This window comes from Thunnus thynnus, chromosome 2 (assembly GCF_963924715.1).
Source record: "Thunnus thynnus chromosome 2, fThuThy2.1, whole genome shotgun sequence".
In the NCBI taxonomy this organism is placed as follows: domain Eukaryota; kingdom Metazoa; phylum Chordata; class Actinopteri; order Scombriformes; family Scombridae; genus Thunnus; species Thunnus thynnus.
Window position 1 is genome coordinate 29881256 of NC_089518.1, and position 27737 is coordinate 29908992.

The 27737-nt window shown below is 40.0% G+C and overlaps 1 protein-coding gene across 1 annotated transcript; it reads right to left on the reverse strand.

Moving 5' to 3' along the window:
* Positions 1-224: 224 nt before the first annotated feature.
* gak (cyclin G associated kinase) lies at positions 225-26689 on the reverse strand. The gene is made up of 29 exons (XM_067615445.1): positions 26329-26689; positions 20991-21052; positions 20796-20855; positions 19672-19786; positions 18990-19132; positions 18643-18768; positions 17772-17861; positions 17123-17258; positions 16577-16689; positions 14164-14242; positions 12086-12203; positions 9985-10034; positions 9530-9678; positions 9191-9313; positions 8965-9098; positions 8626-8820; positions 8405-8522; positions 8081-8160; positions 7735-7928; positions 7365-7526; positions 6961-7127; positions 6520-6784; positions 6237-6428; positions 5858-5995; positions 5556-5642; positions 4369-4662; positions 4003-4151; positions 3478-3654; positions 225-2825 (listed from the first exon to the last, which is right to left on the reverse strand). Exons 1-29 carry the CDS (start codon positions 26468-26470, stop codon positions 2724-2726), a joined length of 3960 nt encoding a protein of 1319 aa, XP_067471546.1. The 5' UTR covers positions 26471-26689; the 3' UTR covers positions 225-2723.
* Positions 26690-27737: the final 1048 nt, after the last annotated feature.

The window sequence follows — 27737 nt, forward strand, 5'->3', positions numbered from 1 at the left end:
CTGAGAGCAAGGTTTCTGCTACATCCAGCTGTTGACACTGGAAGCAAAAATGAGAAAAATGACTCCTTTTATGAGACCAAACAATAAGGTCAGCATCAATATTGAAATACATTCTTATAGTCTCATAAGTTACCCCAATAAGTGAATATCATATTGCCACTGTGAAGCTCTCATTTTGATTTTTAGATGCCATCATTTAAAATAAGGACAACGAAACACCAGAATATTTGCCTCAGATCAAAAGGTTTTTTTTAATTATTTGTTTTTGCATTGAAATCTACATTCATATTAGTATGACGTAATTTGGTACAGTAAACACTGCCGATATGTGGTTTTGCATTTCTCCCTCTTTTATACTATGATCATACTGTCAAAGTGAGTTTCAACTGAATTTCAAGCATCAGTTTATTCTTTTCTTACTTAGGTTTACTGGCCCCTCGTGTTGGAATTTCAACAAAATGTCAAAATGCAAAAACAGAAGCAGTGTTCTCAGCAACAGCTTCAGCTCTGCCGTAGAGGAGAAAAGGAACAAAAAAAGTAAAAAAAAAAAAAATAAAGAAGAAAAAAAGAAAAGACAGACTAGACAAATAATAAATGCATACCACATAGCAACAAGAGAGGATATATATTTGTAAAAGCACATTCGTATTAATAATAGATGCTTTGGAATGAAAACAGCAACAAAGAGGCTCATTGTGATCAACCAACAACTGTCCCACTTGCACTCAGCACATTCCACTTATATATTATCTGAAATCTTAACTTGTGCCATTAATATGCACGAATACATGTCATTATAACCCCTGACCCTCCCCCAAAAAAACCATAATAATAAATAAGAAAACAGGTGATTTGATTGGTCCATGAGGTAAAATGTGAAATAAAATAAAAAAAAAAGCAAAGTTGGAAAGGTTTTTGAAAAGACAAAACATATAGGAAAACACTAATGTTAAGAAAGAAAAGATTGTGAAACAATATAGCATGATGTCCAACAAGGTTTCATTATTTTCCCCTAGAAAGGAACACACACACACACACAAACACACACACACACACACTTGCATACTCACATGCGCACGCACACACACACACACACACACAAAGAGACACATCATTCATCCCCAACTGCCCAGGCTGTAATCTTACAAAGCCACTTGATGGATGATAATATTTTCATATTTACAATGAAGTGGATGATTAACATGACAAAAAGCTTGATACAAACACAGAATGAACCCCCAAAAATACAATAAAGACTAAAACCAATAGCAACCAGATTAAATCACCATATTCTCTTTTCGTTCCTTCACTTTTTGATCTCTTCCTATGCACTGACGAAAAATGTCCGTAGAGCTAGAGTGGTGGAGGTGGGCGGGGTTTTACAGAGACAAAGAGAGGGGCTTGTTAATAATGACAGTGATGATTGAGATGCTCAAGATGGCTGTCAGTCAAAGCAATGAGCGGTGTGAGTGCTGAGATGGCATGTAGTCTGCCACCTAGCGAAATGAGGCAGGTAGACTCTTCTCCGTTTCTGCTACAAGGAAAGAGCACTTCAATGAAAGAGCCACCACCCATCTGGACTAACCTGGTTTGAAATCAAACACACCTCTCCCTCCTGTTGTCTGAAGGTTTGGTATGGGAGGACATGCAATTTAGTTACATACTGTAGCCTGAGTGGGTGGAATTGTCAACATTTAAGCTAAAAAAGAGCACTTCAAAAACAACAGACGGCCCTCTTGGGATTATATTGGGCTTTCAAACGAGTGCAGCTCCTTTATCAGAAGTTGGCTGTTTAAGATGCAGGTTTTAACATCAGTCTGAGGAGTATGTGTGTGTGTGTGTATGTAGCAATAACTGCAATGGTAAAAGCAGCACTAGTAGTGTTCAGTAGGCAACTGTCCTAAGAGTTGGCCTGTTTGTTTTTCTGGAGAGGAAATGGTTCAAGAACAAACCCGACCGAGTGTTACCCCGAAAAGTTTTTTTTTTTTTTGCCCATCAATATGTTCCAAGATTCACTAATTCATTTATTTTTTTTGAGGCAACAAAGCTTAAAAATTTGACCTTCAAATTAAGTTTTGCAGACTCTCATGTTGGCTGGCATGCAAAAAATGTAAAGCCATTTTTTTTTTTTTTTTTTCCTTTTTTTTTTAAACCAGTCAGCTAAATGACTGGTTGTTTGCAACAGTGACAGGCACGAATAACAAACTTACCAGCCATAGCCAAAATTTACTGGCATTTTGTTACTGAGGGTCATTAAATCTTCTCATCTGTATATCACTGTCATGATAATCACCTTGGTTATTTTTAAAGTCCTTGTATCATCTGATTTTCTTCTCGTTTTGTCTTCTTCGTGTGATTGTCACCCATTCCTCCCTCCTGATGTTTGCAGCACCACTCAGGCAGTCGTACAGGTAGGCAGTGAGTTTAAGAACGATTACAATGTTTATTACTGACTGTTTATGAGCCAGTGAGGAAATTTTCACTACAGCCAGGCATGAGGCAAAAATGTCTTTTTCCTTGACTATAGAAACAGATGAAAGTAAAGAAGGAAGAAGGGAGTGAAGGGAATGGTAGAGAGGACACCTCTCAGAGGCTCTGCGCCCCCAAAGGCCCAATGTGGGCTCAGTCCTGTCCAATCTGGCCCAGTCTAACCCTTGTTTGGTTAGGCCAAATCCAGTCCGGTCCGGTCTGGTCTGGTCTAGCTGGGATCCAGACCAGGGGTTTCAGAAGAGTGCTTTGGATCCCTGGTTTTCGAACTCTGACCAGGCGTCGTTCAGTTCCATGAAGATCATCTTAGCGTAATGTTCATAAGGCTGGCCTGTTGCCTGCAGAAAGAGAAACATAACATAAGGGGAAAGCAAAAATATGTGTATAAGTAAAGAAGAAAGAAGAGTCGAGATGAACAAACAGTATTAAAATGCATGCTAATATATATTATATTATATTTTATCTTTCTATTTCTGCTTTATTTTACGATTTTCTGTTAATTTGCCAGAATGTAAAAGTTCATTTTTAGGACATTTTACAGAGTGTGGTGCAATTTGTTACAATTTATAAGAAAAAACAGAAACAAGACTAGGTTAAAACCTAGTATATGGTTGGACCGTGTATGAGGGCTTTTAATTTGAAATGGATACAGGAAGTGGCGGCATTTGGCTGAACAATGGTGTAACTTCATCACTCAGTCAGGGACAGACACTGGCCTTTGCAGGGCTGGCCCTGCTGTTGTGGTCCAGCCAAAAAGTGTTAAGTTTTGTTGGTCAGTGCACACTCAGTATTTATGGATTCATATGACGTTGTTAATATGCAAAGAATCTTAATAAATTAGAGTAATGACAGTTCTTTAATTGACAGAAGATCCTCAGTTTTTATTGTGTAGTTTTGTGTGTCAAACTCGACATTAGCATAGATTATTGTTTGATTGATTAGATTATTGTTGTTTGAAATGCAACATTCAGGCAGCGTATTATACCGTACCTTATCTGGATGGACGACCAGCACAGCCTTCCTGTAGTACTTCTTCACCTGGTCGGGTGTCACCAGGTCAGCCATCCCCACGGGCTTCCAGCGAGTTTCACCTTCCCACAGCACTGTGTGCAGAGTTGACAGCAACGCTCGGATATTTCGCTCCTTTCCCTCGATCCAGTCCAAAATCTACAGCAATGAAATAGAAAAAGACAGCAACACTGGTCACACCTTTGAGGTAAACCTCAGAATATCACCATCCAAAAGCTGGTCAGCTATGTGTAACTTATAAGCCCTTTTAAAAGGCTCCCATGGTTCAGAAGTCACATTTTATTCCAGTGAAATCTTCATGTGCATTTAAGGAAAGGACACTTCACTTCACTGGACAAAGTTCTCGCTAACTGAGACTTTTACCATCAATATACTGTATTTACTTAAGTGTGTGGTCAATATTGCAACATTCATCAACTCGAGAATGGTGAGTGTGCCTGGTTTGGTGTACAAGCTATCTGTTCACATATGCATTGAGTTGGTTACCTGTAATTTAAGTGGATCCATGTCTTTTGTGATCTCCTGTCTCCTCATTTCAGCGATGGTTCTCGGTCCTTTTTTATCAGGCTTGGAGGAAAAACCCTGAGTTGACAGCAGGTCCCCGAAATCATCCTCCTTTACCTTCGGCTTTGGGCCTGCGTGACAACACAGCACAGAAAACATTTGGCTTTGATTTCCAAGAACACCATAAAGATAATGTGACTCCTTTCATACAGAAATATTACACATTTTTTGGTAACTTTAACATTTCTAAGTTCCATTTTTAGAAGCTTTTGAATTCCGCAGCTTATTGGCCACTGTGAATCGCTATCTAGGGTAATAAATCCTTCCCTTCTACTCGTTTTCTCTTACCGAATCCAGGTCCACGAACTCCTCTCTCCTCCCTGCCTCCGATGACACTGGAGAAGTTGAGGTTGTAGTTTGGTTTGTTGGGCTGTGCAGCTGCAGGCTGGGATGTTGATGTTACTGGTGCTTTGGGTGCAGACCCAGACCCAGACATCCAGGGTTTGGTCTGGGCTGAGGAGGGTCTTCCAGACTGCCAGGGCTGAGCTTGAGTCTTAGCAGAGGAAGAAGAGGAGGAGGAGGAGGAGGAGGAGGAAGAAGGTGCCTTTGAAGAAGCCTTGGAGAAATTACTGCTAGAAGAACCTGGAAGAAACATGGAGGAATAATCAGTTAGCAATCCATCCATCACTTTAAGTGGCATGAGAGGTAGGGCTGTACGATATGACCAAAATCTCATATCCCATTATAGGTCATTTCATATCCCAATAACGATACATATTCTGATATAGCACATTTTCTGTAAATTCAATGAATAAATAGCACCCCCCCCGCTCCCCTGTCTGTCCATCCTTTGCATGGATTAAATCTAATTCTTAATCTAACTCTTCTTGGCTTTTTACTCGCAAAGTTTTTATTGCACTTATAGTAATGTAACAAGTGTAGTTTTCGTCAACTTGAGTACTTCACTGGGTTCACTGTCTCTCCTCTGCTGCGCTGCACAACGGAGGTCTCAGCCCTGCCCGCGGTGAACTATAGAGGGCAGAGGAAACTAGCACGATCATAAATGGTAAATAATGTAAATAAACATAGTCTCTACTGCGTTTTATTGTCATTTATAGTCGCCGTCGTGCTGCTTCTCTCTTTAATGCTCTTTCTTAGCGCGGGCAGGTCTGAGCCCCCTGTGTGTGCAGCACAGCAGAGGAGAGACAGCCGTGGAGAGTTGACAACAACTACATTCATTACATTACTGTAAGTGCTGTACTGTAAATGAAAGCTACGCAAGTAAAAAGCCAAGAAGAGTAATTTATTAATGTAATCCATGAAATAGATGGAAGGAGTCCAAATGACAAAAAATACTGCCGTAAAGAGTGTGATTTGTGACAAAACGAAATAAATGATAGAGTGTAATATGATATATGTGATATATTGTCATATCAACCAGCCCTAATGGGAGGTATTTAGCTTTCTGGATAACTGCTTTTGGTTGGTGCAGGAGTACCATTACAGATGACTGGATACCTCACTAGTCCTCTTACCTGGTAAATTGGAGCCCAGGTTTCCTAAGTCGGCAAAAGGATCGAAGGTCTGAGACTTAGCCTTTGACATAGATGACGCACCAGAAGCTACAAACACACAAATACACAAATAAAAGTCAGTGATTTAGAAATCGAACTGATTATATTTTACTTTAGCCTCTCTGCAAATTTACAAGACTGTCTTGGTGACACTGGGTGCACAAAATACATTATTACAAAAAGAGAAAAAAAAAAAAACATCTTGAGAATTCACACAGTACATTTTCAGCATTCAGTTACAAACATAATGTTCCTCCACCTACCCGTGTTGGTGTAAGTGGGTTTGCTGGCAGTGGAGCTCATGCCAGCAGATGTGCCAGCTGCCCAGCTGTCCCAACCACCCAGCAGGTCTGGTTGACTGGCTGATGAGGTCATCTTAGGAGCATCATTCACTAGCTTATCTGTTAAAACAAAAACACCCAAAGCATCCACAGTCAGGTTTGGTTACCAACAGCCACCATCTGCTTCAAATGTCAGGCAAGGGAGGAATGTGACTCTCACTTTAGTACTTCCAAATAAGAGGATGGTTTCTACAGAAAAACTGAAGTTTTAAGATACTGTAAAGCCTTTGTTGCTGGAAGAAGGTGTGTGTAACCCATCGTTCAGGGAAGTCACAGTAGTTATCTAAACCGATTTACTTACTGAGGTTGAAGAGGCTGGTGTTGGCAGGGGTGGGGTTACTGTGAGCTGAACTAAACCCGCTGGTAGCAGAACTATCAGAACCCAACAAGTCTCCAAACAGGTCCGGCCCGGACGCCTGACGAGACGAACCCACACTAGAGCCAATGCCAGAGCCAGACCCCATCCCGAATGGATCGAACAGGTCGCCCATGGCTGCAGCACAGACACAACAAAGAAGAAAAGATACATTAAAGATGTTTTTTCATTTTAATGCAATCAGCATGTATAAAGCCTCAAGCCTTACGTTTTGAGTCTGGTGTGGCCCCGCTTGGTGCCCCGCTGAAGAACAAGTCTTCCTGCACCGCTCCTGTCTGCCCAGCAGGGGGTGCAAACAGGTCATTGAGGAGGTCGCTGTTGCTGGAGGCGGCTTTCAGACCTCCCTGGGCTCCTTGATGAGGAGCGGCAGAGGAAGATGATGAGGACACTGCAGGAGGTTCAGAGTCAGTGTTCAACCCCAAGAGGTCAGCTGTGTCACCGACAGGAGAGTCCTGGACTACAGGAGTGGAGTTCTGCAAGGAGAGATGGACACAAAGAGACGATGCACATATGAATAAAAGGATAGAGGATTTAAGAAAATCAAGCATTTTGGCTCTGTTTCATAATCCTGTCAAGATGCATGATAAATACATATAAAGTCATACAGTCTTCATGCCAGTATTGATCAGCCATTTTAGTTTGTTCCTACCTGGAAATCTGCATCAAACAGTGGTTCACTGGGGTCTCGTGACAGTGGCTCCCCACTGGGAGCAGAATAAGAGTAGGACTCTCCTTCTGATTGATCACTCAGGTCCTCTTGGTCATTCAGGGATCCTCCTCCTTGACTGTCTGAGGCATCCTGAGGGCTTCCCACATCTTCAAATACAAGAAGAGGCAAATCAATGGAGGTCTTAGGGCACTTGATGTTACTTTGCAATCAGTCAGTGAGGGGGCCGTGATGAATTAAGTGGTTGGAAAATGTTTAAAATTAAGACAGGTTACAAAATGAGAGGTACACTCTCCTACATCAGAAAGGATTATAACCAGAATTTGACGGCTGCACTGAGCAAAATCTACATGATTTAACCAAAGATTCTTATAATTAGACTATACCTTCCCAATCCAGTGTCTGGAAGAAGTTGTTGGCGTTGGTATCAGTGCTCACAGGAGACTCTGGATCTGTTGCGTTGGAGCTTTCTGGAGTCTGTGCTGGCTGGGGCATCTCTGAGTCATAAAATGCAGAGGAACCTGGCTGACGAGGCAGTTCGGGTTTACCTGCATTATGAATATTTAGAGTTTAGTTCATCTGCACTGAATCAGAAAAGAAGTTGGAAAGACATTCTTCCAAGGAGCTTACAGGCAGCAAATTTGTAAGCTCCTTGGCCTGCTGTGGCTAAGCTAAGCAATGCAACATGTTGACACCCATCCAAAGCTGCCAAAAAAAAGATTTTATAATGTAAATTTTGTTATGCATGCCACCTACCAAATTTGCTGAGGATCTCCTGCTGTTCATCACGAGAGGAGAAAAGGATTTTGGGGTTGAGGCCCTTGGTTTGGAAGCCCTCCCATGGAGGGGACTTGGTGCTGGGTCTATCCCTGGGTTCCACCTCAATGTCCAAGTTGACCTGGAACAAGTCTGGGTACTTCTCCTGAATGTCACAGGCATCAAGGTCATACCTGACAGGAGAACAAAGAGAAAGAAGAATATATACGTTTTTTAAAGAATAATAAACCTGTTGTACCTGATGTTATTGCGCAGGGAATATTAAGTTTTATGCTTTGAATGAAGATGATGATGATGATTAGGTTATGATGATTAGATTATGTACTTGGCAAACTTGACAGTGGTCGCATTTCTGGGGACAAAGCCTGTGTGGAACTGGATCTGAAACATCTTCATGGATGCCATCTGAAACAGAACAACAAAGAAATTAAAATGCTTGTTTTGTTGATATTCTTTAGTGTTTTATTTGCATCTAGTCTTAAACTCACTTTGCTTTCATGTAATTTAACTCATACAGCTGATATCCTGAGTAACTAACAGGGTTTATATTTATAACAGTTGATCTCTTGTGTTTTTGGAGAATCAATTCCAGTCAAACTGTGTGTGTGTGTGTGTGTGTGTGTGTGTGTGTGTGTGTGTGTGTACACACCTTGGCCTGTAGACGTCCTCCCAGTGTAGATCTTGCATGATAGATCACCACCAGTACATCTCCTTGGACTGTCACATTCAGGGGAATCTCCGCTCTCCCATCCTCTATCTTAAAATCCCTTAAAAAACAAAAGAGAATGAGAGAATAAATTAAATAGTAACATTTTTTAGTGTTTTTATCAGGAGACAGCTGATAGGCATCCTTGTGTGCCTAAACCTTACTTCATCCTGTCGTACTCCTGTGATGTGGTGAGGACCCTCTCGTCCCCAACATAAACTTCGCAGAATGGCCTGCACCCATTACGCTGCTTGTTGAACAGCGGCACAGGTGTCATGATGATGGAGCGGATAATTATGGGCTTGCTGTGGGGGATGATGGGCTCCTCTGCCATCATGTCACACATATACTCTATGTACCTGACAATCAAAATAAAGATGACAATTATGTAATGTTTAATAGTTTTTGTAAAGCAATTAACATTTTTGGCTTAAAATATTATCAACTTCAAGATTCTACAATCAAATCTGTCTATCTAACTATCTGTGTATGTGTGTGTATACCTCTTGTGTGAGGGGGCTATGCCAGGTGGGCATCGTTTCATGGAGAACATGTAGACAGCAGCCTCAGCTGTGGTGAAAAGACGACAGAAACACAGGAAGGAGCACACGGCCACCGCTGATGCTGCCCTGCCGTCCTACAGACAGAAACAGTGAAGGTAAATTAAAAGGTAACATTGTTATGTACTCATGTCTCAACCTTGACTTTGCTGTAGAAGAGGCTACATACCAGACAGTGTACTATACAGATGTTCCTCTGGTCCTGTTTGAGCCATAGATGCATGTTCTTACATACACTGTAGAGACTGCGGAGGTTGGGGGCACGACGCACCTGCCATTTACACTCTGAAACCTACACACAAAAACATGCACATGAATATGACAAGTGCAAAAATAACCCGTGGCAATAAACAAATGTGTTGACATTGTGATTCAACAAACTAGTCCAGTCAAGCCATAATCTTCCTGCAGTGAGATGATGGTTTTTGCTAATGTCCCACTCTGACACACATTGACTTGTCAAAAAAAAAAGTGCATGCACACACGCACACACACACACACTTCATACCCTGTTGTGGAATCGAGAAGGCCTGTATGATCGTTTGGAGAGGTTGTAGACGGCATAGTGGCCGGCATGACGTGAATCCAAGAACAGACGGACGTCCTCAATGTTGTTCTTTATTGCAGACTCCACCCCCTCTGCTGGGAAAGACATGACTACACACACAGACACACACACACATTTAACTATTACAACAAATGTTTGTTTCCTTGAAATGTTAAACACTAACTGTGAAATCATTTAGCATCACCTTCACTTAAGCAGATGTCTGCATGGGATTACCTCTGATGTCATTCATTTTCATTATGCAATATTCATGAATGACATTTAATAATAACCTTTATTTATAAGGGATTTTTTTCCAAAACAATGGTGCAAAGTGCCTTGCAAAAATGAAAATAATGCAGAAAGGTTTTAAAAGATGATACAGCATTGAGCTCTAAGGAGGGTATTATGCCTACCTGCTATTCTGGAGGTGATATATGAAATATCCAGGTCCCCTTTGGCATAGCTGTAAGAGAAATTACAAGTGCACTTGTAAAAGCAGTGAGTAGAAAACATAGTAGGAAGACCAAAATATAGGTCACAACAAAAAGTATTTAGGATGGGTGACTAAGGTTTAGGAACCTGCACAAATGCATTACTTAAAAAAAGCTTTGTAACAAGCTGGTTCAGAGACAATATGACTCTGGTTTATATCACTCAGAAAATGTGTGTAGTTTAATGAGCTGAGATGGAGAAGTTCATGAACGATTCCTGAATGGGAATCTCTATCAGGGTTTTAAAAAAAAACAGTCCAACCAAATTTGGTTCTAAGCAACGAAGTCCACAAATGACGAGTCATTCTTGGCACTCTGACGTGAAATGTGCATGGCAGGTGTTTGTTGTCACCCAGGAGGAACATTACCAACAATAACTCCTCTCTGTTATTGTCTTACATGTGGAAAATGGGTGTAGAACATGGGCTGTATTGGATTATACAGCAAAATAAATCACCTTGGAACAATGACAACAGCAAAAACAGTACAAGATGATTCCCATTGTATATTAAAATTTAGTACACACAAACAAACTGTAGGGCAAGCAAAGACGTTGATCTATCTATGCTGGTGACACTCAGTTTTATCTATGTTGGTTAGGGCACACATGATGCTGGTTAAGACACAGAATTAGCTGGAATTGTGGTTTAGTATGCAGTGGAGCCATGATAAAACCTTTTATCTACCATTCATCCATTCATCCACTCACACACTTATTGATTCATTCATTCAGTCTGTTTTAGATTACCACTTCCAGAATTACACCAATTTGTCTAATGAGGGCAATTAAATTCAACATTTTTAATGTTGCTGGTTTAATTTTGACTCTTTGAGGATTATTACATTTTTGTACTGTGGTATTTTTGTATTGACATTATAGAGACCGTAGGTGCTGCGTTGAAAGGCCAACTTATTGTTGTTCGCTGGTGTCATTTTCCAATCATTTGACCCTTCTCCTTACTCTGATTAAGTGTCCATTCATGACATTCATGTACATATTGAATGAGTGATGTTAGGGTCAGCAAGCTGTGATGACAAACGCAACACAGGAAAAGGCTTAGTAGGGTTTTTTTTTCTCCTCTAAATCAAACACAAACTACAGATACACACAGAGTGGTGTATGAGTGGTGTTCTTCACCGACCCATATTTACCTTGGGTTGCTAGGTGATGGACACATAGTGGGACCATGAGGGATTTGGACAGAGAAAAGAAACAACAAAAAATAAACAAAACGACCAAACAAATGGAACAAACTGATGACAGATTAACAAAATGAAACATCTAATTTTAATGGATAAAGTTGCTATAAAAAGGAACACTTTGCCAATTTTCAACCCATTTATATCAGTCACAGAGGCCATTGCTGTCTGTGACGTCCACAATTAGTGTCAATAACTTCTGTATCATCACTGAATACTGCAGCCAGGTGTAGCAGCCTTACTCACACCATGCACTGATTAATTCTGATGAGGAGTGATTAGCTGAAGTAAGTTTTTCTCTTCACATTGGAGAATCATAACTGCAAAGTCTGCCATTAGAGTGGAGAACCACATTTCAGTTGCAGCAAAATGTTTGCTTAAAAGGTAAATCTGGGGGCAGGGTGGGTATGAATATGCATGAGCACAGACAACTTGCAGGTGTAAAATCAACTACATTTAGTTTATCTTAATGCAACTGTAATGATTCTTTTACTGTGATCTATGACTGTTTACCATGGCAAGCATGGACCATAATGTCAGTCATATTAAGTAAGCTTATGTGAAGTTACAGTAGCACAAAATGTGAAAAGTTAAACTGAATGTTCAGCCAACTTTCCAATGGTTAACATACATAAACATAATGGGAATTGTGAGACCAAAACAAGTCCATGTTACAGCAAATAAGGAAAAGACAAAATAAAACACAAACAGTGCTAGCTGATCTGTAATGACAAATAAGATTAACTGATAAGTATACGACTGAAAATGGAATATGAACAATGTACCAAAGGAGAATCGTGGTAACGAAGCTGCAGCAACTTACCTGGCTACTGACTGGATGACCTTTGAGGAAGTGTCCTTTATGTTGGTCAGGAAACGTTCTGTTCCTCCTCTTAAGATATCCAGGAGGCCACTGCCGGACTGATCAGGATCATACACGCCTGCAGGCATCATGAGAAAAAAAGAAAAGGGAGAATACCTATAAATTAACGGCTGTTCTCAATATCTTAGTACTGAGGGTCTAAGGATAAATGGTGTTGTATGCTGTATAGATTGTAAAACCCTTTGAAGCAACTTTGCAATTTGAGATTTTGTAATTTTATAAATAAAATCAACTTGACATTTTGTTTGTTACAGAATGAACAGTTTAAGTTGTAATGACAACAAAAGATGTCCTCACCAGAGAATGAATCCTCACATTAAACGGTTGCCAAGATTGGTTATATTTCTATTTTTATCTCATGAATGGACCTTATGTCATTAGACTGGGACCAAGGAAGTGCTAAACAAAACGTGTTCTTCTTAGTGTTGACAAAAGATCCTTGATCTTATATATTTATATAGGCTGACAGTCCACTTAACTACAATAAGCATGACACTACTGAAACAAACTCACTTCTTATTTTATACTATCAAAACCTCAGTGTTGTTTATGTCATTACGAGGAGGTTCATTAAATAAGGTCAAAGGGGATTTTTACTCTGATAAACCAATAAATGCAACTGCTAAAGTCTACAACAGTACTTTTGAACTTAAATTAACAAATGGATTGGTTGCATTCAACCATGGTGAAGCTGCCTGATGTTGAGATGCAGTTTAAGGTTGTTTGGGAGTCAGAAAGACTCATCATTCATTGCTCAAGTTTGGTCGTATGAATGGGCAGGAGACAGCAGCCACACCTCAATGAAAAAAGCAAACATATTCAACCTTTCGACAGATGGTCGACTGGTTGTTCAGAAATCCTCTTAATGGACAGTACACAGCCTGTATGGGTGTTAAGGGTTGTTTGCGTGTAAAAATGGGTAGAAGATAATGAGCTTTTTGCTCATGTAGAGAAAAGTTGCAGATAAACGAAAAAAAGAGTTATATATAAGAGTTATATTTTTATCAAGTAGCTTCAGCTGATGCCCTTAGCCGTCTAATTTGCAGCATAATAAAAACAGAAGGGGCTAATTCTTGAGCTTGTATACAAAGACTCTAGTTCAGTCTGTTTATGCACTGTAGGTTGAGAAATCACTACTGGTCATCTGCAAAATGCTTGTATGTGGTCTGAGGCTGTGAAGTTTGTTTTCTCTAACAGCCACAGATCATTTGATGGTACTTGCTATTCTACAACAGATTAGGCTCATAGAATACAACTCATGAACTGAGTATTTAATATTACAAGCTACAGGTGAGCTCCTTGACCGCAGGTTTACACTCAAGGTCAGCCGAGGTTAGATTAAGATTTTCGATTAGACACTGAATTCTATAACCGGGCTGGTAATTTTGTGGGAGATTTCCACCAATTTGTTTCCAGAGTGGTATATATCAGCACAAAAAGCTTCTCATGACCACCTAACTGGGTTAAACAAAATTGAACTATTGACTATGGGTCATGAATGGTTGATGCAATTTTGCATGTGTTTATTTTGTGTGTTAGCAGTCGGGTGGTCATAGATTAACTAACAAGATTACAAATTTGCCATGCATGACTTCAAGTGATATGGGTGGTGTCTGGGGGGTGTGGATGTGTGTGTGCACATGTATTCCTGGCTGATTAGAAGTTAGGGTTTAAAAAAAAAAAAAGAGTAGTTTAATGAAATTAAGAACCTTTTTCAGTTGCACCTAAAAGGCACAATTTATAATGCAGTAATTACGTGTAGTTATTTTGTTAGTTTGTTTGGGTGCAGCATTAACAATTTTACAGATATGCTGAGGATCCCTTATGGGGTTACAGGTTGTCCTTCAAATTTCACTTTTGGAAGCAGGTTTCCAAAAGTTTCATCCTCGCAATCTACACTGTGAACACTTGAAACAAAGAAATACTATAAGAACCATACACAAACCCGCAACCTCTCTATGAGACGCTGTTGTAAACCCATACAGAGCACAACCATCGTCATCCGAACAAACTCTTACCCGCATTGTTGTGAACGTTGTGGATCTGGGTGGGCGGCTGGGCTCCGTTGTTGCCAAAACCTCCGTTCTGCTCGAGCAGCTGCAGACATTCATAGCCGTCATACACTGGACGCCAACAGTAGTATGTACTCAACATTGTAACAGGTAGGTCAACCAAAAGAAAGCCAAGTTGACAAAAAACTTTTAAAAAATTTACATATATATGTAAAGCTATTGCGGCGAGGATCTATTATATTTTCCAAGATGTTAAAAACAAAGATATAGCAAAAGAAACAAGCTCAACAGAGAGAGAAGAAAAACATCAGAAAAACAAAGATCTTCCTTAGAAATGAAAAAAAACTTTAAAAAACTTGAAAATGATTTAAAAAAAATGCAAAATTACATCCCTGCAAAGAGTAAAAATAGTGCTTTTTAGACAACAATGGTCAGAGGACCACAAATAGAGGAACAGAGCAGTTATGCAGTAGGTTTTGTCTCCGTCAAAGGAATTTCAAAAACATAGCTACATCGTAACACGTTAAAAATAAAAAATATGATTAATCTCAGACGTGCTAGATAAAATTATTTTCCCCGACGAGAACTGGAGTGTCTGGGTCTGGCAGCCAGACGGCCTCTGCGTCTCTCTTCCTCTCCAGGATGTCTACTGCATTTCCCTCTCAGTATTTCACTTCCATTTCTGTTCCCTTCCTTCACAGGTTTTCTCCTCACACTCCTCTCTGCTCTATCTCACAGTCTGCCTCTCCATATGTCTGTGCAAAAAGCAACAGAGAGAAAGAGGAGGTGGAGAAGTAGGAGGACTGTAATCTCCTTATGTCCAGCAGGGAAACCCCTTCTTAACCCTAATCAGATCAGCGTTCGCCAAATCTTTCTTCATGTTAACACACATTTACCAGCCTTATCAGGATTCAGTTTGGTAAGAAATTGGTTGGGATACAGAATAACTCTGTTCCTCAATTTACTAATTTGTTTCAAGCGATGACATAACCTCAATATAAAACAGACGAATCAGCGCTCTGTAGTACTGATGCAGAGGAAATTATTCTTTCTCTACAGTGTATCAATTCCAAAAAAAGTGAAGAAGTAGTCAAATATTCACACTATAAATTGTTATAGAAATTTAGTCCAGGATACATACATTGACTAATCCATAAATCAATCAGTCAGACATACATTGCACACCAAAAAAAACATTATGAAACAAAGACCAATCACCTTAAACCTGGAGATGTCTGACATTGAAATCAGCTTTACATAAATCACAACTTTGGCACAGGATTTAGCCATAAGTAGCAGGATTTGTGGATTTGTGGTAAGAATCATCAGAGGCTGTGGCTGCTAAGTTGTCATGGCCAGACACCATGCAGGGTCAAATGCTTTTCTATTCAAAACCCTTGAGTCCAAAATCTGCTCGTGCTGAATAATGGGATGGATTAACCACTGAGGGTGGTAAATGGAAAAAAAAAAAAAAGTTGCATCTTTTAACTCAAAAATGCTGATTTACAACTGAAGTGTTGATATCTCTTCATGTTTGTTTTTAATTTCTGTCTCACCCCTTCTCCACCTCTGTGTCTCTCTGTCTCTTAGAGCCTATTAGGACCATGCCAGCTGGGAGGAGAGGAGCCTGGGAAAGAATACAGACTCCTTTGTGCCTACTGCGGTGTGTGTGTGTGTTTGTTGGATGTGAGGCTGAGCAAGTGTAACCACACCAGTAATTTGGGAGCGTTTACGCACACAGCGGAAGAAGCCGTGAGGTTGGCCTGTCAATGGCCTCTTCGTAGGCTGGCAGACACCGAGGATGTGCGTTTTGTGTCTGAGCTGATCATCTTGTTTACTTCAAAATACACTTTGTGACAGTTGTCACCTTCTCAAAACAGATTCCGAAAGCAGAAGCCACTTTAGAAAGTTAGAGATAAGACGAGCTCATGAGTTGCACACTCTGTACTAGGATGGGAAGCCTTTTACCAGAGATGAGAATTATCAGAGAAAGCCCAACAGAGTCTGTTACTAATGTGTCTAATCTATTTTCATTAGGAAGGAGAAACTGCAAGAGGCACCTTCAAACCCAAATCCAGGTGTGCATTTTTCCCCTTGTGTCTTGGCTAAGAGAACAGACTCATTTAACAGCCACAGCCATAGTTTTGCTCCATTTCAGTGGTGATAATTTCTGAAAATCTACTGTTTTATTTTAACCTCAATGAAGAAACCAATGACTTTCACTTCAAGGTACAAGTTTGAAAAACAGCAACAGAACAGGACAGCACAGTCAGGGTTAACATGCTAAAGATAGCATGACTACTCAATAGTGAAGATGATTTAGAGAAGTTTTACTGTAGTATCACTTCTCAAATCCACTACCATAGTATTTCTTTTTTCCACAACAGCACTGAAAACAGTCATGCACACACACACCTACCTCTGTAATGGGAGACTTTGGGTTGACGTTGCGTGCTGCTGCTATCTCCTGCAGCTGGTTGACCAGCTCCGTAATAGACAGACGTTCCTCTGGGTTCACCTTCAACATGGAACCTGGACAGCAGGAGGAGAGGGAAGAAGAATGTTTAAGTCCAAAGAAAAACTTATTGGTGAAAATGGAAAACAAAGATACGGTATATTGTTTTGACATTAATCCAATGCATAGCAGTCGAGGTGAACACACACAATTATAGATAAAATTGTGTAACCTTTCAAATTTTGATTTTTATTTGCTACTCTTCACAGGGGACAGAGTTTTAAATTATCCACCAGATGGCGCTGTGTAACCTAATGAACCTAGTTCACATATTTAACTTCATTAACCTGCCATGGCATGTCTTTCTACCATTTCTCTATCAACACTGCATTTAGCTGGATGGTAAGGGTGACAAGTAAATTTGACTTGTGGGCGAGAAGAGTAGCAGATAAGAGGTATGGAATGGATGTATGGACCGACGAGAAAATATCACAGATATGCAGTACGTACGTATGAGGTCGTGATACACAGTGTACTTGACATCGTTCTGAGGGATGGAATATTTCCCGTTAACGATTTGCAGCTTGGCGCCCTCCTCAAATGGGTGCTGCTTGAAACACAACAGGTAGAGGATGCATCCCAAGGCCTGCGCGGGACAGAGGAAAACAATAAAGACGATGCTGGCTCAAGAAAGTTTTCTTTATGAACGGAACAGCATTCGAACAACAGAAACACCAAAAATAAACAAAAGAAAATCACAACAACGACTGTCTGTCAGAAGACAATCTGTCGTCTCCAAGCAACTAACAGAGAAAGGGCTAACTAATGTCTGTTACTGACCCGACACAATTAGTTATTGTACACAATAAGGTCAGAGGTCTTCTTTGTGTTTCTGTTGTGTGTGTCTTGGATGAGAAATCACTGTTATTATTTTACCTTCAGCAAAAACAGCAATTTTATGAAGCCTGAAAATATATTTTCCCAAACTTAAGAGGAAAACATCATTATGTCTCCCTAAAAGAAGGACCATTATCCAGATAACTGTTAACACAGTCTGCTGATGGTACAAAAATAAATCTCAAACATAACTGGTCCTGGACTGATACTAATGTCTTCACAGTGGCCGACATTGTTGTATAAAAAGAAAAAAGGCTCTGACCCAGATGTCTTGTTTCTCATTGATAGGGAAGTTGGAGTAGAGATCGATCATCTCCGGGGTTCGGTACGCTGGAGTGGTGTTCCTTGTGATCTACACACAAACAGAAAAAAAAACAGAAACGAATTTAATATACAAACTACAACTCTTGGACAGAACAATTGGGGTGTAAAACCAGAGCAGAGTGCCCAGCTGCACCCAGATGTTCTTGGCTCCAACTGAAATGTTCATCCAAGCCATCATTTTTTTTCCCCAGGAAAAACGGATGGAAAGGACACACTGTTACAAGCCTGCTTTTAGAAATATATTATTCAAATTTTAACTTAACAGCCTTCCACTTGAGACTCTCCACCATGAAAAGCTCTTCCCTCAAGCATCTGCTTCGGGCTATTAGGCTGAAAACAGGTTCCTGATGGAGTAGGTTAATAAATTTAGAAACCAGGATCTCTGGTGTCCTTCTTAATGAGGTCATATGTGGCACAGCTCCTGTGTGATTATGGTATAAATATGATTACGCTGATTGATCAATGCTTCCTGGACCTCCAGCCGTTGATTCAATCAAAGGTTTCTGGTTTCTGTCCAACATCATGACATCAGTGCTGCCACTGATCCAGTAGTGCTCTTCAATGGGTTTTTTTCTTTCTCAATTGAAGTGCCCAACTTTCATTGTGAAATTGTAATGAAGATCCAAAGAAAATATCCCACAATATCTTGACTGAATCTATATTTTTAAACTATTTATGTAAAAAAATGATCATATAAATCATTTCAATATTACTGGAGAGAAAGAAACATTTAAGTTTTAATAATAAATATATCATATAAGCCCTGTTGAGAATACAATAAACTGATGTTTGAGTGTGTGTTTGCGTACCTCGTCCTCCACCATGGACCTCTTCTGTGCCGACCAGCTGTAGTCAGGGTAATGTGACACAGTGGTGGAGCTGCCAAAGTCACACAGCTTGATGGTGCCCTGGTTACTAATCAAGAGGTTCTCAATCTGCAACATATCAAGACAACACATCAAAAAAAGCAGTGAGGTAACATGTCAATCAATACACATTCAACTTCCGATTAGTAATCATAATAGTAAGTGGTGCTTTAAAATGCAGTGTTTTATTCACATGATGCATAAATGTATTCATTCAGGCCGGGGTGCTGCATCGTTCTCCAGCTCTTTGATACATTGTTCACTCATCCAGCTACCAAAGACGGACAAACCTTGAGGTCTCTGTGTATCATCGGGGGCTTCTGTTTGTGCATGTGTTGCACGGCGCGGCACGCCTGGTAGAAGATTTTCAGCACAGTGTCACATGACAGGGGAGCCCTCTGCTCCACCCGCTTTATAAAGTCCACCAGCTGACCTGAGGTAGAAGAGGTAGAAATCAATAAAAACCAATCAGACACAGTTATATCAACCATCAGTGGAAAAGGAACAGCTGCCACTACACTATCACCTTTTTTTGTCTGTTCATTATTAGTTATCAGAGAAATTTTGAGAGAATAAGTCAACGTAGATAAAAGAGGAAGCCTTTTATCATACAATAAATACAATACAGTGCTTAATCCGTATGATAGTAAAAGGTGCTTCTCACAGCAAACAGTAAAGTCAGCTAAGTAATGAGCTGTCTTGCAAAGCTGAAAGAAATCTGCTGAATGAAAACAGTCTGATGTAAATGTCTGACTCAAGGGGAAAGGAAGTAGAGAAGGAAGTAGGCTGCGGATGGGAAAACAGTTTCATCACCAGTGCATTTCAGTAAAAGTTATTGGTCAACGGTGCTGACTATTCAGATTTACTGCACTTTGGTTTGTTGAATGAGTAAGCACTGGTTCAGCAGTGAAGAACAGACAGTGAACAAAGACAGACAAAGAAGTACAAATATAGAGAAAAGTGTGTATTTACCTTTGCACAGCTCGGTGAGGATTAGGAACTCAGCCTGCCCGGTGTCTGACTCCTCCTTGCTGATGGAGGCAGCAGAGCTGAACTGAACCACATTGGGATGACCTGACAGCTTTTTCTGCAGAGCCAGGAGGTCAAGGAACATACAAACACTGCTGTGGTGTCAACCAGGTCCTCAGGTCAGTCATTTCAGAACGTTAAACGCAAACCACTGATCAAGATGTGGTGTTAGAGCCACTTGGATATAAAAAAAAAGTGACTAATCAAAGGATCTTTTCAAAAACTGGCTGGTTAAACAGTGAAAGCAGGTGAAGGTTATGTTTAGGTGACTATTAACCATAATCTAGGGAGAATACATTGGTGATAGACACAAGTGTCTTTATATTTCTGCCTCATCAGCATTTAAGCCATCAAACATGATGCAAATAATTAACCTCTAAGCCTGCAGTGATGCAATAGGAACACAGTACTTCATTTACCAATGCTATGCCTCCACAATGCGCTACACAGCACGAAACAACTATTGCCCAACCGTACAAGAGATGTACCCGCATTTATAGCTTGGTGCCAAAAGGTTTGTACGTTTCCTCAAACTAATTTATTCTAGTTTTTTCTTTTGTTGAAAACCATTTTGTTTCACAAGAAAAAAACCTCCCAAGGGGCACTGAAATACAATGGATGCTTTAGAGTTTAACCTTTATATACACACAAAGCTTTCTTTAAACAATCTTATTTTCCACGGTATGAATAACAAATCCATGACTGAAACCCTGCCGGAATTATTTGTATTCTGTCCTGCTCGTCACTCCTTCCCAAGAAACAAACTAGAGTGCTTTAGAAAACAGTCACAAACTACATTTAGCTCTTAAGGAGAGAACCATGCTGGAATCAGTGCTTTTGAAACCACAATACCATTGTAAAGTTAAGCAATATAAATACATATTACTTCATGTATTGCATATTGTGTGGTGTTGTCTGTAAACTGCAAGTGCTCCAGTAATGACAGTACACTATGCTGGTGGGGCATTCCACAATGGTCAGTCATGGGTTAGAGTTTAACTTGCCTTCTATAATGATCTTAAGAAAAAAAAAAAACTTGAATCATGGTCTTAGATGATAAAGGATACCATGAAGCAGACTTCCTGTATGATTTCCTTGTTCTTCTCTTCTTCATTGGACAGCAGCCTCTGAAACAAAAGCAAACACACTCACATCATTGGTTTGTTGCTACTCTGTGGTGACGTCTCTGACAAATGTAACAGAAGCTCAACATGTAGGCTGTAAAATGTGTTATTTCCTCAGTGGGTACATGTGTGTCTTACCTTGAGGGCGTAGTCTTTACCGCTGGCCATGTCCTGGGCTTCATACACAAAGGCAAACCCACCTGAGAAGAAAAGACAGAGCAACCAAGACATCATCTACATTGTTCACTTATTACATATACATGAATAGTACTTGAAGGTTCAATACATTGCAGGCATTTTGTGATGCAGTGGTGTAAATTTCTGTAATGGTGCATGTACCATTCTCTCACTGCCCTAACCCGTCTCATTCTCAAGACACAACATATTCTGTGTTGCATTCTGGTCTACTGTGGCTACTGCCCATTAAGAAATTTTCTATGACTGATTTCTTCTTTTATGCTTGTTGTACCACAAAGTAGTGACTGAAAAAGAAGTACATCGTGTGACAACTACTGACACAAAATAAAAAACATACACACTTGATATGTTATGTACAGTATATCGTTGCCCTGTAACAAGTTAACACCAGGGTAGCTGATTTTTATCAGCACTTAAGTGTTTTAGGGCGGATTTTCCATTTTAAGGAGGCAATAACACCAGCGTAGGATACCATACTGATCTCATTCAGTCTTAACTTTTGACTCCAGAGAGTACCGAAACCTACAGCAATGCCCTGCTCTTAACACCCACTAACATTCAAACCTGGAATCTGCCGAGTATAACCACAGTCTTATCTGTCAACCACACTGTAGCTTAAAGCTGGAGTGCGGGACTTTTGTCCTCCCCCTTATGGCAGTGAGAGTAAAAGGGGGCGCTCGGCTGCGATTGCATGAAAGAGGCATGCGGTGCACTCTCATGTGCACCCCAAATGATAGGCACACAGAGAGGGCCGGTAAAAAACAGATATGTTTTGACGGTCCACCGGCCCAAAAATGTTTTTTCTGATGACCCACCGGGATTTGTCACAGTATGCCCGATGGCCAGTACATACTGGCTGTGACCTACTGGTGTGACTGTAAAATGGTGCATAAATTGTTTTGAGCATCACATAACCCTGCAAAATGACTCATTTCACCATCGGAATTTGATCCATTTGGTGCTATAACATTTGAAAAGTCCAGAAGAGCTGCACAATTAACAGCCAAACAGCCTGTGTGGGAATATTGTGCCCAATATGAGATTTAAAAACTATGTAGGCTATACTGTGAAATACTGAAAAGATTTATTTGGAAGTGATAGGCTTAATCAGCGTTGTGTGAACTCATTTGGCAAAGGGCTTGAATGCAACGGACCTTCATTTATATGTAAAAGTTCTGCACTGCAGGAACCACCACAACACAAGCAATCTTTCTGTCATGGATCCACTTTCTGTAGCCTTTAGGTCACTGCAAAAGCCAGTGCTGAATATACAGGTACACCTTTTCACTGAAGGTGTGGCTGAAACTTGATGTGGTGATAATGTGGCCAGTGCTGATGTAATATTCAGCCAGTTATCAGGAGTATCTGCTTTGCCTGGTATCAGAAAACCATACAGCTGGACAGACTGTTCTCACTTAGACGTTCAGTACTACACCGTCCCCATTACAATGTATTTCATGGAACAAATCAGAGCTACAGTATTTAAAGCCCAATCCTTCGTAACCATCAGTCTGTGCACTGCCACAGAATTAAAACTGAAACTCTAATTTTCAAGACTTCAAAGCCAGTCTGGCTGGTGGACAAGAACTTTTAGTTTCCAAACCTTTTCGTCAGGTGACTCTATAGGCTCACAAGATGGACTCAGCAAGCCACAGTCCAAACAGGACCGGGGCAAGGTTACCATAGTGATGTGTAAATCAACTACCAGCCTCGCTTTGCTCTGTAAAAATCTGAACGAACACACTCCAGATTCCAATCTTTACATAGAGAAGACTGCCCCGCAGCGTACTGTGCCTCTCCGTTTGCCGGTCCTGTTTTTTTTATCTCTGGAATCCAAACCAGCAATCTGCCCCTCACACACACTCATGTCTTTAACATAAAAGACTGGTTTTAATACATGTTTAAGCCCATGTGCTACACTTAAGACATACTTTACCCCACCGACACATAGCAGGAAGCATAACAGTAAGCTGTCAAAGCAGAGAATCATTTAATGTCCGTTACTGCAACATTTACGTGCAGTATCACTGGTTTTGATTAGAGAATGCTCGCCTTTCCCTGGAGGGATCACGTGTCTTCCTCTGTTTTGTACTGGAATGAGGAGGGACTGAAACCTGAAAGGCTCCATTTCCTTTGCTCGAATTTCCAAGCCGTTCCAAAATAAATACTGAAAATGGGCTTGAAAATCCTTCTTCAGTTAGCCAAACTTATTAAAATCTTGCTAGGGTACAACCTTTGTGCTTGTGTTACATAATTACTGGAATATAAAATGATTGAAGCTCAACTTATCCACTCTAGCTCTGAATAAAGAGACCTCTCTTGTCTATGCTTTCACCCCCTTAGAGGGGGACATGAAAGCCGACAGAGGAAAGGCCAAATTGGTGTCACTGTACCTGAAAAACCTATTTTGTGAAGATACAATCTCTGCCTCACTAACCTGAAGAGGATCAAATCTGTGGTTGATACTACTATGATGGCGACCTCAACTAAAGTTTAGACGTATGCATCAGAGGAGAGTTGTTTCCAGAACTCAACGTTATTTGGCTACCCAGACAGATTCTTTGAAGTGGAGCAAACATTGCATGATGGTTGGCTATCTGCCCAAGTGGCTGGCACAGAAGACTGAAAAACTAGTCATAGCCCCCCCCCCCCAAAAAAAGGAACCATCTGGTTACAGCCATCCATTGTATTCCCTTACCAAAGATCTTGGTGAGGGAAACAACAAAGACACCTTTCAAAAAACAGCAGGATTGGAGTTTGAAAAGAGCAAAGATTCAGTGTAAAATGATCTTGAGTTACACCATCTGCTACTCTGTCTCTGTTAATCACTCATCAACCAATTATCATGAATGAGGATCTGCTGTAAGTTTTGTTTGGAGAGGAATTGAAACGATCATTTAATAATTTGCTGACACAAAATGAATTGACAACAATTCTAGAAATCAATCAACCGTTTAAGATGTTTATCATAACTGGTTTCAGCTTCTCAAATGTAAGATGTTGCTGCTTTTCTCTGTTTTAGCTAATTGTAAATTGAATACTGTTGTTTGGGACTGTTTATGATCTGATGACCTCAGCTTGGGTTCTATGAAATTACGATGGGCATTTTTCATTGTTTTCTGACATTTTACAGACTGAACAATGAGTTGAAGGAAAAACAAATCAGCATAATAGTTGATAATGAAAACAATCATTGGTTTCAGTTCTATTAGTGATTATTTTCAGCTGAAATGTTTTTTTGACCTGGTTTTCTACTTATAAACTGCAGCTGGGACTGAATCCTTCGAAATGAGTCAGAGAGTTGCATAAAGCGGACTTGGTTGCGGTCAATTACAAAGACAAACGCAGCTCATATTAAAAACTGTTTCCCTGCATTTAAAGTTATGAAACAATCTGCAGAATTAGTCAACAATTTCCGAGTAGGGTGGACTAAGACTGCTGACTTTTTTTTCAAAAGGCACACACAATAACTAGCAGACAAAATGAACCTTGCCAACTTCTCTCACTTTCAATCTGTTTTTTGTCACAGTTGTTACAAATCATACATACATAAAATTCAGCTTATTTTGCCTTTTGATATTTACTTTTTGGGTTATACGGCTGCTATCGATTATAAGACTAAATTACATAAAAAGGTGTAAGTTTTGCCTGCTGTACCGCTGAAGCTATATCATAGATGAGTTCAGTTCTGAACTATTTGTCTGGCAATGCTGAAAAGTTACATCAAGAGCGATGAAGTATCAGATTTGACCACTTTTTAACAACTATTTGTGGTTAAATCTGGTTTAACCAGTATTTTTAAACAGACTATATCCAAAATAAAGGTCTACATTAACCATTTATTTAATATCCTCAAGAGATCCTGCTCCGTTCTTTTTTGTTTTTGCTTTGTTTCATTCTTAAACTTCATTGTGTTCTGTATATAAAACACTAATTTCTTGATGTTGACCACCCTGGTACCAATAATAAAAAAAAAACGCTCATGTTTTATTATCTTTCCATCTTAGGTTGTTCATTTGTTTCTTTTGCAGCCCTCAGCCAGAATTATCTAAACAAAACATAAAAAGGAGGGGAGGCATTCTGGCATTGAACCAATTTCTCTCATGGTGTCACAAGACATAATCTAACCAATGTTAAAGGGTGAGTACACCATTTTTCAAGTCTGTCTTAAAACAATAGTCAGGTGGCCAAATTAATATTGAAATAGGTTTCTCTCGCCATTGTCATTCCTCCTTTTCATATTGGTCATTAGAAGATCCCTTCATAATGCACTTACAATGTAAGTAATGGAGGCCAAAATCCACAAGCCTCCTTCTGTGCAAAAATGTATTTAAAAGTTTATCTGAAGCGAATGTGAACTTTCAAATTCAAATGAGTTAAATCAGCGTTAGTCTTGTTTACTATAGTCTACTACTCTATTTACTATAGTCCTTTGTTAATATGCTTCCACCACAGCCCAACAGTGAAACACTGTCTGAGAAAACACAAAGAGAGAATTTTATGCTAAAAAGGCTGTAAATGTGGCAGATATCCACTTGACAGACTACTGAAGCCTCATATAAGCTTAAGATACTGTTAAATGCTTTTTTGCACAAAATGTGTGCGGACATACTGTAGATTTTGGCCTCCATCACTTACACAGAAAGTGCATTTGAAGGGGATCTTTTAATAGTCAGTATGAGCAGAGGGAATGACTACAGCGAGGAAAGCCTCTTTCAGCGTTCATGTGGACACCTGACTGTTGGAAAACTGTGAACCTATCTTTAAAAGCAAAGGATCCTTTTGGACAAGAGACTTGTATTTTAATTCTGCAACTGCGTTCCTTCCTATCCCCTTTATTATGAAGTAACTTGAATCAAACATAACTTGCTGCCAAGGAAGATGACAGGGTTTAAGGTATTTGGCTGTGTGGTTTGGCAGTTGGTGGGGAAGTAAATTGCAGCTTTGAGTATGTACGTGTGTCTTGTTGTGACTTACAGCTTAACCAGAATAAATGGTACTGGGCATGCTGAAAGTTAAAGCCTATGCATCACCTTCATGCAACACAATCTAGAAATTGATTTACCGATTGTTAAACACACGGAAATCACATTATTAACTGGTGTTTACTCGGTGACTCATGGCTCTGCACTTGCTAACGCTACTGTCATTGACCACCAATAGAAATAGCTAGATATGTCACAAATGTTAGCATGTTAGCTGGTTCGGCTAGCTAGCCTGCTTAGCCGCACAAGACGTTAACAACAGTATTTCCTCGCAGTGGCACAGCGTCTCTCACCTTCCGCGATCACCCTCTTGATCCTTAGTTTCATGTCACCGAGCTCGACCAGCTGTCCGACGAAGTCATTCTGGTCCCGGCTGGCCGCTCCAGACGAGCCGGGCCCGGCGAGGAAATCCAGCGCCGACTGGAACAGGGACATCTTCTCCTGCGCCCTGCTTCAGGCTCACACAGAAAGACTCCTGAGCTGTGGAAATCCCGGCGGACTCAGCGGATAGACTTTTCGGTGGTTAAGTCTGTTATAAAAGTTTGTGCTCAAGTGATATTATTCTTTCACTGGAAACAAACATCCCTCTTCCTGCTGCTAGGCTGACGAGAGGCCGCCACCATCACCAGTGCTGACTTCCGTGAGGGGTGATGACGTCAGGACACGATTCAGTCATGTGATGTTGAAAAAACTTACTAAACAAAAAAAAAATCGTGCTTTTTTTTAGGAAGTTCGCAAGTTTAAACAAGCTCCAATAAACGGTTTAAAATCAGTACATTCACTCTAATTCTGTACTTAAGTACAATTTTGAGGTACTTGTACTTTACTTGAGTATTTGCATTTTATGCCATTATACTTCCACTCCACTACATTTCAGTGGAACATGATGTACTTTCTACTCCACTACATTTATTGGACAACTTTAGTTACTTTTGAGATGGATGAAGATTTGACACAATGGATAATATAACAAGCTTTTAAAATACAACACATTGGTAATGATGAAACCAGTGGTTTTCAACCTTTTTGGCTTTTGACGTCTTATAAAAAGCAGTGTGTAGTCATGGTCACATTTCAGATGTCTGTGAGTTGTTAACAGTGAACAAATAGTGATTTTTCCCCTATAAACTTTCCACATGGTTTCATTTAAACAAATGTTCAAATGATCCAATATTTCACCAAAAATAAAAGATTAGAGAAAATTTCCAAAAACTGAAAACAGATTTGTGTATCAGGACTTTGTTTTTTCTTCTTTCTTCTCCCATTAATCATCTCACGACCCCTCAGATCTATCTGGTGACTTTCTGGAGGGGCCTGACCCCTAGGTTGGGAACCACTGGACTAAATTAGCTAACTGTACATAAAGTAGTTCAAACTAGCTCCACCTCCAGCAGCTACAACAGTAACATGCCGCTTACACATTGATGCCTCAGTATTAATAATATAATGATGTCATATATAATAATATATCAGTCAGAGGGCCCAAACCAATACTTTTACTTTAATATTTAAAGTACATTTTTCTGCTAATACTTATGTACTTTTACTTAAGTAGGATATTCCATGCAGGAATTTTACTTGTAATGGAGTATTTTTACATTGCTGTAGTGGTACTTTTACTTCAGTAAAGGATCTGAATACTTTTTCCACCACTGTTAAAAAGTAATATATACCTGATATGTACAATGAATGCTTTTTGTTT